The following is a 13207-nucleotide window of genomic DNA, read 5'->3' on the forward strand; positions in this document are numbered from 1 at the left end:
GGTGAAAAAGCCTCCCTTGTTGCTCCTTCTACTGGAAAACCTGCCCTACACCAGCTGATCCTCATGTCCGGGGAAGCACAGCCATCTCCTTCTCCAGAAACATTTCCTGGCAAATCAGCAGCAGCCAGGCTGGGTTAGGAGGTGTCAGCCAGGCATGGTGGCGCATGCCTGTAATCCCAGCCCTCGGGAGGTTGAGGCAGGAGGATCGTTGCGTGTTGGAGACCAGCCTGCGCTACAAAGTGAGCTCAAGGACAGCCAGCACTGCATAATGAGACCCTGTCTCAAAAAGACAAAAAAAAAAAAAAAAAAAAAAAAAGGAGGTGCCTCTGGACTTCCTGTCACAGACCAAGCACTCTCTTCCCAGGTGGAATGTGGGCCTGAGTCAGTTGTGCTCTGGGAGCCCAGCACAAAACCTCAGGCCTCAGGCAGCGTCTGATGAATGAATAAGCGATATCAGCTTTCCCCCTCCTGGAATTTCCTTATTGCTCAGTACAGTCTCTCCAAAGGAGGGCTTAATGCAAAGTCCCTGGATGTACAGTCTTGCTGGGGCTCCCTGGGCTCTCTCTGGGCTCTTTGTCAGTCTCTAGTCTTGGTGCCAAAGAGCAGTGAAACTTTGGGAGCATCATTTTATCTCTCTGAGCCTCAGTTTACTTATCTGCAAACATGGCTGTGGGTCTCCATGCCTGCCTCCTTAGACGGCTTCCTTAGACATTTTTTTTTTTTCCTGGTAGTAGGTCTTTACACTCTCTAAAGTGCAAACTACTGATAATAATTCACTCATTCAACACGTTTATTGCACATTTACTATCTCATACATATTATCCCATTAAGACTTCAGTCTTCACACCAAACCTTTGAGGTAGATGATGTTAACCTTCCTTCCTTTTACAGATTAGGGAACTGAGGCTCAGGGGGCCACGTGACTTACCAGCAACGCCTCTGGACAACCTGCACAGACTAGGTGTGTTCCACATGGGTCTGTACGCCCCCCACCCCAGCTACCTGGCTTCCTGCTGGGGGCACTTAGTTAACCAGGGTCAGACCATGCCCCGCCCCTGGGGCCTTCCCCCAGGCCTGAGTCCCAGCTCACCTTTTACCTCCTAAGCAAATAAAGATCCAGTGGGTGTTCCCTGAGATAAGGGAAAGGTCTCACCTGTACCTGCTACTGAGGTAACACTGTGAGAAAAGTCCAGCATCTGATTCTCTCCTCTACCTTCTTCGTTTTTGTTTTTAAACAAAAGAATGGGAAGAAGGTTGTCAAATTTAATCTATTTGATCTTTTTTGAAAAAAAAAATTTTTTTTTTGGACACAGGGTCTCATTGTGTAGTTCAGGCTGGCCTCAAACTCACAGTGATCCTCCTGACTCAGCCTCCCCAGTGCTGGGATAACAGGTGTGCACCACCACTCCTGGTTTGATCTGTTTAGTCGTTACAGGCACTTTTCTTATTTACAAGTTTAGAAACTTGCGAGTTCGAGAGGGATCCTTGGGAGAAAACCCAAGGGATGAATTTCAGGTCCCAAGTCCCTGCCTCAGGAGCCAGGCAGTCCTTAGTGTAAGTAACATTGGGCTCAACTCCAGCCTGCAGGAGCTGTTCACCCGCACTCCTCAAAGATGTCAGGGTAGTGCCGGAAGAGCACAGGTGGGTCCCAGTCACCGCGGACTGGGGCCCGAGGCACAGCCCGGATCCCAGGTCTCCGGCCCCGCCGACCCCCCGAGCAGGAGCGGTGGATCCACTGGTGCCCTTCCAAGGCGTACTTCCGCTTGAAGCGCATGCCGCACTCGGGGCAGGGGAAGGGCCGCTCGTTGGAGTGCATGCGCCGGTGGTTCAGCAGCAGCGAGGGGTAGGTGAAGCGGCGGCCACAGTCCGCACACACGTGGCACCGCTGGCTGGCCGGAGCGTCCGCGGTGGGCGCAGGGACAGGAGACTCAGCGGCAGCCATCTGATCCCAGGTGGCTTCTCTGGGTGGCTGTGACCTTGCCGCGGCCTTGCTGACAGATGAGTTAGGACTGTGTTTAACCAACTCTTCAGGCGGCTCCTCCCCAGGGGTCATTCCAGGCCCCTTGTCTCCCGGTCCTTCCTCAGCTTCCTCCTCCTTGGTTGGCGTGTCTGCTAAGAAACAGGAATTTAAAACACTTATTCATAGACTATCTCAGGTCATAGGGGCCTTTACTTATGGTAGTGCCAGAAGGGTACTGCCCAGCGACTAACATACACACTTTGGTGGAAAATAAACAGCTCGAATCTCCTTTCTTATGCGTCAGATGGGAAAAATAATTTCTTTACTCCACAGTGTTGCTGGGAGAATTAAACTAGTAGATGCACGGCAAGCACTTAGTAAACGCTCAGTAAGCACAAGTTACTAATGTGGTTTCCTATTCAAGTATTTTAGAGTAAGACTTTTCCAGATGAGGAAACCTATTTGCTCCAGATCACTCCCTAGAAGATGGTGAGGGCAGAAGAGCCAAGGTGTCAATTGCTGGACAATTTCTCTTGTACCCTTTACTTTGCTTGAGGAGCTGAAAGGCAAACCTGAAGTTGCTTCCATTTTTAAGGCTATTTTACTTTTTCATGAAAGAGGGAGTAGCTAGGTATACTGGAATTCGCTTGTAATCCCAACACACCTCTGTAATCCCAGCACTCGGAAGGCTGAGGCAGGAGGATCGCTTGAGTTTGAGGCCAGGTGTTTTCTGCAAGAGGGACCTGGAAACCTAGAAGTCTTGGGTTTGGGCTCCTGGTTCCCACTCTGGTCTTGACATGACTATGGTCCCAAGATCTAAAACTTTTCTAAGTACTTCGGCTGCCTTCTTTCCTCCTCCAGTGTCCCATATAGATCGCCTCTTTGTGTGCGTGTGGTGGTAATGGAGATCAAACCGAGAGGTGCTCTTCCACTGAGCTACAGCTTCCAGTCTTTTTTACTTTTTTTTTTTTTTGACACGGTCTGCTGTGCAGCTCAGGCTGGCCTTGAGCTCACTTTGTAGCCCAGGCTGGTCTCGAACTCGCAACAATCCTTCTGCCTCAGCCTCCCAAGTGCTGGGATTGCAGGCATGCACCAACACACCCGACTTTGTGTTAAATTTTGAGAGTCTTGCTAAAATTGCACGGCTGGGACTCAAACTTGCACTCCTCACTCAGCCTCCCTCAGTACTGAGATTGCATGTGTGTGCCACTGCGCCTGGCTTTAGCTCTTTGCTTACGGGACTTGAGAGAAAACTGTGCTAGACAGGAAACCCTGGAAAACCAAGTCAGAGGAGTCCTGGGACCATCCCTCACCTCTCAGAGCTCCTACCAGGCCTTCCCCCTCCTCAGGATCCTGGGCGGCGGAGCTCCAAGCCTCACTCTCCTGTTCCATCCAAGAGATGAGGGCTGGTTTGGGGCCCGGGAATCCTGGGAGAGAACAGGGATCACAGTGCTGGCCTGAGAGGCTGTCCCGGGAAGGTGGCATCCCCCAGCCGAGGTGAGGGCACCAACACAGAACTTAAGCGCAACTCAGACGGGGTGTGCAGAGGTCCTGCCTGATTGAAAAGGATGCGGGGCAGGAAGTCTCCCGAGGGGGAAGCTACATCCGAGAACAGCTGGTGGCTGGTGCCGCTGGAATAGTGCAGGCCTACAGCTCACTGAGCAGTCGGTCCTCCTACACCGTCGCCCCTGGTAACCCTTGGAGGAGGTGGGGGACCCAGGCTCGGGGCCTCACCGAGCGCGCCCAGGAGGCCGTAGGTCTCGCGCATCACGTCCCGGTACAGGGTCCTCTGCGCGGGCCGCAGACAGCCCCACTCCTCCGGGGAGAAGTACACGGCCACGTCCGCGAACCTCACGACCCCGGGCTTCCTGCAACCAGGCTGGGTCTCCCCGGGTCGCGGCCCCCGCAGCGGGGCTGGGGGTGGCGCCATGGGGGATCCCGGCGCTATCGCCGGCCGCCCGGTCCCCCGAGCCACCGCCGCCCCACTTCCGGCGTCAGCTCCCGTCGGCCACGGGAGGGGCTGCCCGGCCCCGCCCCGCCTCGCTCGCCGAGCGCGGCCAGGCAGGGAAGCCGCAGTAGCAGGGACTGGCTGCTAGGAGTTTCGGGGTTCTCGTGAGGACAAATAAAACTCCTAGATGTCTATCCACTTCATGGCCGCTCGGACGGACGTACCGGAGTTAAAAGACCCGGAAGACGCCTTTAGAAAATATGGCGGCAACGTGGCTTCAGTCGCCGCTGAATGTACTTAAGGGCATCTTTCTTGAGTATATCAAATATGGCGCCTTACTGGCTTCTCTGGCTTTAGTGCCCCATTTGCCCATAAAAACAATTGCCGTCTCAGGAGATACGGCGTTGCTGGGAACGGGAGGACCGGCCGGGAAGTTCCAAAAAACGTTTTTGCCTTCAAGAAAGATGGACACGTCCAGGCTTCACTTGCCTCTCTTTGGCGTCAACGCACAGCCGTCGATGATTGGCTGTAACTAACGGAAGAAGCTGCGTCACGATTGGCCCCGGACTGGCGGAGCATTTGAAAGGGTCGGAGGCCGGGAATCCTCTTTGACCAAGGGAAATACGTGGAAGACCTCGGCATTAGTGGTTCCCAGGGTTGTGATCGTGACGGTCTTCTAGTTGCCTCCCTGCGGCGGGACCTGCCATCTGGCCTCCAACCACGGAAGGAAGACGGACCCACCCTGGCCAACCCTGGGTACAGCAGACCGAGGAAGAAACCAAGTATGTACGTGTTTACAGCTGAGGAGCCAATAGCACCGTTTGCACCCTTAGCCTTGCTTGCTCATTCTGTGGACTGCAGCTGCACCAGCTTAGTGAGGATGGAACTGGAACGGGGAAGGGTTAAATTACAGTATAATTTTTGCCAAATTTACGAATGTATATGTTTTTAAAGCTTGACGTGGTGGTGGAAGGCTGAAACCCCATCACTCAGGAGGCTGAAGCGGGAAGATCGCCTGGAGTTAGAGGCCATTCTGGGATACATAGTGAGTTCAAGGCCAGCCTGAACTGCTTTTTTTTTTTTTTTTAATTTTTTTTTAAGAGTGTCTTGCTATGTATTTTAGGCTTGAACACATGGTGGTCCTCTTGCCTCGGTCTCCCACGTGCTGGGATAACAAGCATCGGCACCACAACTGGCTTGTTTGTTGAGACAGAACCTTGCTATAATTAAGGGTAGCCTCGAACTCACAGCGATCCTCCTGCCGCAGCCTTCCACGTGGTGGGATTACAACTGTGGATGATTGGTTGGTTTTTGGAGACAGGGTCTCCTTCTGTAGGAGGCTCACTTTGAACTCACAGCTTTCCTGAGTGCTAGGATTACAGGCAACCACCATGCCTGGGTAAGTGAGGACCTTATTGTATTGTATTGCATTTTATCTTTTGAGACAGAGACTCACTATGTAGTTCACACTGGCCTTGAACTCACTATATAGTCCAGGCTGGCCTCAAAATCATAGTGATCCTCCTGCCTCAGCCTCCAGAGTACTGAGATTAGAGGCATGCACCACCATGCCTGGCTAGTGAGTATTTTATTATTTTTATTTTTTGGTACCAGGAATGAAACTTGGGACCTTGCACTTGCCAGGCAGGCGCTTGTGCCACTGAGCTATATCCCCGGCCCCAAGTACTTTAAATGGATAATAAAGAGAGAAGGTAAAAGGGTGAACGAGTCTAAGTAGAGTCTAGGAAGTGAAAAATTACAAAAATCAAGACGGATGTGTTCATCCACATGAATCCCCATGGGTTTGCTAACTAGCAGGTATCAAAGTTGCGCCCTTCCCCGCCCACAGAGCTAGGAGAGAGGGAACCTGTCTTGAGATACCACCTGGAACAAAGCAGTAACTTTTTTTTTTTTTTGGCTTTTTTGGACAAGGTCTCACTATGTAATTCAGCCTGGCCTTGAATTCTCACTATGTCACCTGGGCTTCCTGGAACTCGATGGTCCTCCTGCCTCAGCCTTCCTAGTGCTGGTATTACAGGGGTGTGCCATCATGCCTGGCTACAAACAGTAAATTCTTTTGGCACCCTTCAGTTTTCTCAGCTAGGGTAGGTACTTTAAGTGGGAGAGGATCATCCTAGAGATGTGGCCTTGAGCTGTCAGAAGTACCGGAGTGTTTTGTCCAAATACTTATAGGCCGAGGTTGAGTCCCAGTGGAGAAATGATGCTTGGCCAAGGAATCATTCCTACTACTTGATGCTTTAGTTTCTGTCCCCATCCCCCTTACCTCTAATCTCAAAACAATTAATGCAGTAAAGCATTATAAGTATTCCCTAAAAATGTGTGACTTGTATGCTGCGCTTTCTTTCTTTTTGCAGGGGCGAGTACTGGGAATTGAACTCAGGACCTTGGGCTTGCCAGGCAGGCGCTGTGCCGCTGAGCTATATCCTTGGCCTGTATGCTGTTATTTTCAACTTGATTGGCTTGGGAGTCACCTAGGGGATTAGTAAATGACTTCTGGGTGTTTCTAGATGAGTCACAGAGGTGTAACTTGGGGGTCTATGTCTGGGCCATTGACCCTTCCTTCCTCTTTGGCCCAGGTCCCTTGCCAGTGTGAACTGAGCCACTTTCCTCTCCCAAATCTGTACACCATTATGGTCTGCCTTGGACTGACTCCTCTAAAACCTTGAGCCTAATAAACCTCTCCTTCAAGTTGTGGGTATAAACCGGGTGTGGTGGCACACACCTGTCATCCCAGCACTCAGGAGGCTGAGGCAGGAGGATTGTTGTGAGTTTGAGACCAGCCTGGGTTACAAAGTGAGCTCAAGGCCAGTCTGAACTGCATAGCGAGACCCTGTCTCAGTGCAGGTGCACATGGCAACTCTTTTCTTCTTTCTCCTCTTCCCCCTTCTTCACTGGAGATTGAACACAGGGCCTTCACACTGAGCTACATTCACACCCTTTTTATTTTTTATTTTGAGACAGGGGGTCACAGCAGTTGCTAAATTGCCTAAATAGGCCCAGGTTAAATTGACAAGAAACTGGTCTTCCTGCCTTAGCCTTCTACACTGCTGGGGTTACAGGTGTATATACTACTACACCCAGCTCTTTACTGTATTTCCATTCTTGTTTGACTGCTTGAAGTTTCAAAATTATTTTTCCCTTTGCATTATCTGCTCTTTAACTTTGTTCCAAATTACCAAGGATATCATCAAATCATAAATCCTTATTTTTCTCCCTTAGGAACCTTCCTTGAGTGTGGGGTCTTTAATAGGCTGGACCCCATTTCTGATGAGCAGGAGAGATACGGGCCAGGAAGCAAAGTGCTCGGAGGAAGAGAACATTCCAGAAAGGAAAGCCAGTTAGGTGGATGGCTTGCAGTGAAGTAATCTTACTTAGAATTTAGAATAAGAAGCTCTATGAGCAGGAGCCGCAGAAAATGTATGTAGCTCTCAAGCATCTTTTTAAATCCCCCCTCATTTTTTTCAGACAGTTTCGCTATGTAGTTCAGGCTTACCTTGGACTCATTGTGTAGCCAGGCTGGCCTCGAAGCTATCCTCCTGCCTCAGCCTCCCAAGTGATGAGATTACAGGACTGTGTCACCATGCCTAGCTCCTTTACTCTTTTTTTTTTTTTCTAGCTCCTTTACTCTTTTTTAAATATAAAATATGGTTTATTTCTATTTTTTAGTACCTATACATTTTACAATATAGTTTTACTCTACGTCTTTGCAACTAGCAAAGCTCGATTCCTGCTGCTTCTCCGCAGCTTACCTCTGCTTGTTTCCTAACACAGAACACTGTTTTCCTTAAATACTCCCTTTCCATACCCCTCCAAACTGCAAACCTGCCTCTTTCATCCCAGAGAAAACTGATCAGCTTGTGTGAGCCCTTCACCCATGCTCTTTAAATATATCTGGCAAATACAGGAAGTGAACTGGGGGATCATTCCTTCCCAAGACAAAGAGAGGCTCTGGAAGCCCAAGGCAGCCGGCTGCCCTCTCAGCCTCTCGCCGCCGGAGTGATGGATCCACCGATGAGCCTCCAGAGCACACTTCCGCTTGAAGCCTTTGCCACACTTGGACAGGGCCAGCGCTGGTGGTTAGAGCAAATGCACTGGTGACTGAGGAGTAGGTGAAGTGGGGGCCGCAGTCAGGACAGGACTGGGGCTTCTCACCCGTGTCCCTGCACAGGTGGATGGCCAGCAGCTAGGGGTAAGTGAAGCGACTCTTGCAGTCAGGGCATGGGTAGGGCTTCTCCCCAGTGTGAGCCGGTGTGTGGACGGCTGGGCAGCTCCCGTGGCAGAAGCAGCGCCCACAGCAAGGACATGAGTAGGTAACTGGTGCTCGAGCAGGTACTTACACCTGAGAAACCAGCCTGGTGCTGCTCTATGGGGGACCACAAATTATAAATTGAGGCTCAGACCTGGAGGCCTGGATGGTCCCTAATGCTGTGACACTCTAGGGAGAGATTCCATCAGCACAGGTTCACCCCTGTCCTCTGAGTCATCTGAATCCCTCTGATCATCGTGTACACCCAATAAACACTGGCTAGCCTGCAGTGTCTTTTGTTGTTGCCCATCCTGAGGCATTAACCTCCCAGCGTGCACCCGCCAGTCATGCATTACTAAATTTTGTGTGTGTCTTTTTGAGACAGGATCTTGCTATGCCGTTCAGGCTAGCTCACTCTGTAGCCCAGGGTGGTCTCGAAACTCACAGTGGTTCCTGCCTCGGCCTCCCAAATGCTGGGATTACAGGTGTGCACCACCAGGCCCAGCTGTGTTACTAAATTTATCTCTGTTTCTTATTTCATCCTTTCGCTGTACCCCTCATACATGCAGTTGGGAATCTTGGCCAGGTCCCCAGTATTGGTCACAGTGGAAAGGCCACTCCCCACAGTGGACCTCCTGGTGGCTGGCCAGAAGGGAAGGGTAAGTGAAATTGTGGCCACAGTCTAGGTGAGAGTGCGGTGGTCTGCAGGGAGCAGTGCCCTTGAGCCAAGGCTTCATGGGCTCTGCCTAGGGTTCCAGCAGAGCTCAGGGTGGCACCTTTCACAGGATTGGAGCCAGCTGGCATGCTGGCTGGCAACTACTCCTTGACAGACATTTCATTTTCCATCTCTTTTTGTTTTGGACTCAGCTCTTTTTCTCATTCCCATCCTTGGATCCTGAGACAGGGGGAAAAAAAAAAAAAAAAAGGAAAACTCTAAGAGCATGTTCTAAACCATGTGTCTTGGTTACTTTTCTCTCGATGCTGAGACAAAATACCCGACACCCAGAATTAAGGAAGGAAAGGTTTATTTAGTTCACTGTCTGTGGAGGTTTCGGTCCGTACTTGGCTGGCTCCCAGGCAGGGTGGCACATGGCAGAGGACAACAGTTCATGGCTGCAGAAGACAGCAAAAGCAACAAGAGCAAAAAGGGAGGAGTGGCGGCAAGCAGCCTCTTTCCCTCCCTTACATATGCAAACTACCCAACCCAGGGTGAGTGTAGCACTCACACCCATAATCCCAGCATTGGATCATGGATCAAGCATAAACTCTAAAAGCCCGCCCCATAACTGCATGAGGGTATGGGGGGACATCCAGACACAAACCATAACAGCATGTCCTGTCCTGAAAGTTAGCATGGAGTAAAAGTAAATTCCAAGCGGGGTGTGGTGACACACACTGGTAATCTCAGCACTCAGGAGACTGAGGCTGAGGATCGCTGGGAGTTTGAGGCCAGCCTGGGCTACACAGTGATTACAAGACTAGCCCTGACTACATAGTAAGACTTCTCAGAACAAAAAGGAAATTCCATTGTCTGCTCCTTAACACGCAGGAGGCCTTGAATACTGGAGGTAAGAGATGTAGAATGAACCATATCGAACACCTACCTGTGTCCGGCCCTGTGAACAGTGATGGTCCCGCACCTCATGGCATTTATAATTTGTTTTTTTTTTTTTAATGATTTTTTTTTATTTTAAAGAATAAAAGAAGGATAACATAATAATAGGGGGGACTTAGCAAATTACAGACAAAATGGTAGGAAATTATCAATGGTTATCATTTTACATATTATTGTCTACAAAATAGTTTCTCAGGAAAACAAATAGACAAATAATAGTGAGTTACAGACAAAAGAGGTAGGAGATTATCAAGAGTTGTTGTACTATACTTTGGTATCTTCAAAGTGGCTTCTAAAGAAAATAAATAGAGCTATACATGAGTGACCTATTGAAGAATCATTAACTATTCTCAATGGTTGTTGTAGGAAACACATAAGGCATTTATAATTTGAACCCTGTTTATTATCTTTCACAGCAGGCATTAAATGATCTTTCTTGGTGCCACTGAGGTCATCACCAAGAAGTCTACCCTTGGACTCATATTAGGATCCATGGAAGACCTGTGAACAAATATTTGATGACGGCTACAGGAAAAACATTTTGCCTTCATTTTAAAATCTGTTGAGGCATTCTCTACAACACCACGAACCACATAATTAATATCCAGAACAGGCAAGGCACAGTATTTGTAATCCCAGCATTTGGGAGGCTGAGGCAGGAGGATTGCTAGGTCTGAGGCCAATGTAGGCTACAGGGTGAATTCAAGGGCAGCCGAATGCAGACAGCACAGAGCCCGAGGAACGCCCTAAGGGCACGAAGTGCCCCAGGCGAGCACATGTTCCAGCCCTGAGAATACAGGGCCAGCTAGTTGTTAGGCAAAGAGGTGTCACCTGACATCAACTTGCTAAATGTATAAACACATTGTGGTGGTTGAGCAGTTCCCTTCCTCACATCCGGGGAGAGAGCTCCCCCTGACCTCAGCTTTCTGTCTTCTATCTTTATTTCTCCATCCTCTCACCGTCCCTGCCCACCCGGCGCCCGTAACTTTGAGAGCCTGTGCTGGACAGCCCACCCACCAGAGAACTCCAATTAATATTCAAGACTAGTATTCCTGGCTATCGTGGCTTTTCCTCACAGTAGCCCAACCTGCTTTCTCTGGGGTGTTCTTTTATCTTGCTGTTTCTTCTTTTACTTGCCCGAGCTCACTCTGCAGAGGCAGTTTCTCCACTACCCTTCACTTTTACATTTTCAATAAACTTGGCCACTGCTTTAAAAAGAAAAAAAAAAAAAAAAAAAACCTAAAACAAAAAACGCTTCTCTTAATAAAATGTCTTCGTTTTTGGCACACGACTGTCATCCCAGTACTCGGGAGGCTGAGGCAGGAGGATAGCTGCGAGTTCAAGACCAGCCTGGGCTACAAAGTGAGCTCAAAGCCAGCCTGAACAACACCTCAAATCAAATATCTTTTCCCTACTCTTGACCAAAAATAAAAGAATCTTGCTAGTGAAGTGCACAGAGCCACGTTGAGGCATGGGAAGGGAGGGTTGGTTTTATGTCTTTTTTTGATTTTTGGAGACAGGGTCTCGCTATGCCGCTCAGGCTGGCATTGAGCTCGCTTTGTAGCCCAGGATGGTCTCAAACTCACAACAATCCTCCTGCCTCAGCCTCCTGAGTGCTGGGATTACAGGTGTGTGCCACCATGCCCAGCCGGGTTGGTTTTAGATTGAGATGCCTATGCCTTTCCCTTGCCTCTGCGAACAGCTCAAGGGCTCTTACCCTCTGGATCCTGGGCTTCCGGGCCCCATGCCTCCGTCTCTCCTTCCACCCAGGGGATAAAAGCGGGTTTGGGGCCTGGAAATCCTGCGAAGGAGGGACTCTGGGCTCGGCTGAGAACCCAGGCGGGGAGGATGAGGCGGCGTCCTCGGGCCCCGATTCCAGCCCACTCACCTTAACAACATCAACATCAGCCCCCCCTTCCACAGGTTATTCGAGCTTCTGGCTGGAGCGCCGGGCCTCACCGAGCGCAGCCAGGTGGCCGCAGGTCTCGCGCATCACGCCCGGGTACAGAGCCCGCTGCGCCAGCCAGACATGCCCCCTCCGAGGAGAATTACACGGCCAAGGCCGCGAAAGTCATGGTCCCTGGCCGCGCCTCGCACGGCATACGCGCCGGGGGCCGCGCCACGGGAAACCCTCTCAAAGGCTTGGCAAATACAGGCTTCCGGGACACGTGGAAGTGCTACGCAATTTCTGTATTTCCCCAGGGAAGCGCATCAGGGCCCGCAGCTCTGCCCTCAACGAAGATGGCATATCTGACGTCATCAGGCCTTGCCCATCTCTTTCGGCCCTTCAACACCGCGGAAACCGGAAGGGAGGGCGGACCGTTGGCAACGCAACTGACAGGAGCCGTGCGTTGATTGGATATCGGAAGGAGGCCCTGCGGAAGAAGAACGGCCGTGATTGGTCTTTCTGGAGCGGCTTATTTGAAAGGCTAAGTGTGAAGAGCGATCTGCGAGGAAGCGACGAGAACCCAGGGGCGCAAGGACGCTCCCGAGTTGCTTCTCCCGGACAGCAACCTACTAGACAGGTTCTGGCTCATGGGCGCTACTCCCACTGCTGCATGTGTGAGTCGTCTTACGGAGAGGTCCAGATCTTCGGGGCTTCGAGGTGAGTGGTAGCCGAACCGTGAAGACGGGCGGATTCATCCTGCCGCGATCTTGTGCTCTCGGTACTCTGGACGGCACAGATCCCCTCACCCCACGCTCCAGTATTGGGAAATTGAGCCTAGCCACGTCTCCCCGGATTACATCTCCTGCCCCCTTTTCATTTTTTTTCTATTTTGAGGGAGGGTCTCGCTAAGTCACGGTTTCCCAGGCTGAGCTCCACCTTGCAATCTGCCTGCTTCAGCCTTCCAAAATGCTGGGATTACAGGCATGCGCCAGGGCGCCCGGCTGGGTATCTTACCTTCTAGAGATGCTGAAGGTCAGGTGACTGCTCACAGGCGGCAGAAGCCATATCCAAAGGTTCTGAATCCTAGCTCCAATTAAGTGCTTAGTGTAGGACCTGGCACAAAGTAAATGCTTAATAAATATTAGCTTATTGTTCTTAATTGTAATAACAGTCACCGTCAGTATCCCGTCTCAATCAGAAAACCAGTGTTCAAATCACTGCTGGTTGCTGGGGATTTAGCTCAGCGGCACAGCGCCTGCCTGGCAAGTGCAAGGTCGTGAATTCGATTCCTGGTACCCAAAAAACCAAAACAAAACAAAACAAAAAACCAAATCACTGCTGGTAAATGAGAAAAACTGAGAAATGAGGCCGGGCATGGTGGCACACGCCTGTCATCTCAGCATTCAGGAGGCTGAGGCAGGAGGATCGTTGTGAGTTCAAGACCAGCCTGGGCTGCAAAGTGAGCTCAAGGCCAGCTTGAACTGCACAGAGAGACCCTGTCTCAAAAAAGACAAAAAAAGCAGTAAAAG

General features: G+C 50.6%; 1 protein-coding gene across 1 annotated transcript; it reads right to left on the reverse strand.

Annotated features, from left to right (window-relative positions):
* Positions 1 to 772: 772 nt before the first annotated feature.
* Znf688 (zinc finger protein 688) lies at positions 773 to 4836 on the reverse strand. The gene is made up of 3 exons (XM_005405261.2): positions 3695 to 4836; positions 3274 to 3387; positions 773 to 2112 (listed from the first exon to the last, which is right to left on the reverse strand). The coding sequence occupies exons 1-3, from the start codon at positions 3888 to 3890 to the stop codon at positions 1595 to 1597; spliced, it is 828 nt and encodes a 275-aa protein (XP_005405318.1). The 5' UTR covers positions 3891 to 4836; the 3' UTR covers positions 773 to 1594.
* Positions 4837 to 13207: the final 8371 nt, after the last annotated feature.

This window comes from Chinchilla lanigera, unplaced genomic scaffold (genome assembly GCF_000276665.1).
Source record: "Chinchilla lanigera isolate Chin_1 unplaced genomic scaffold, ChiLan1.0 scaffold00092, whole genome shotgun sequence".
NCBI lineage: Eukaryota > Metazoa > Chordata > Mammalia > Rodentia > Chinchillidae > Chinchilla > Chinchilla lanigera.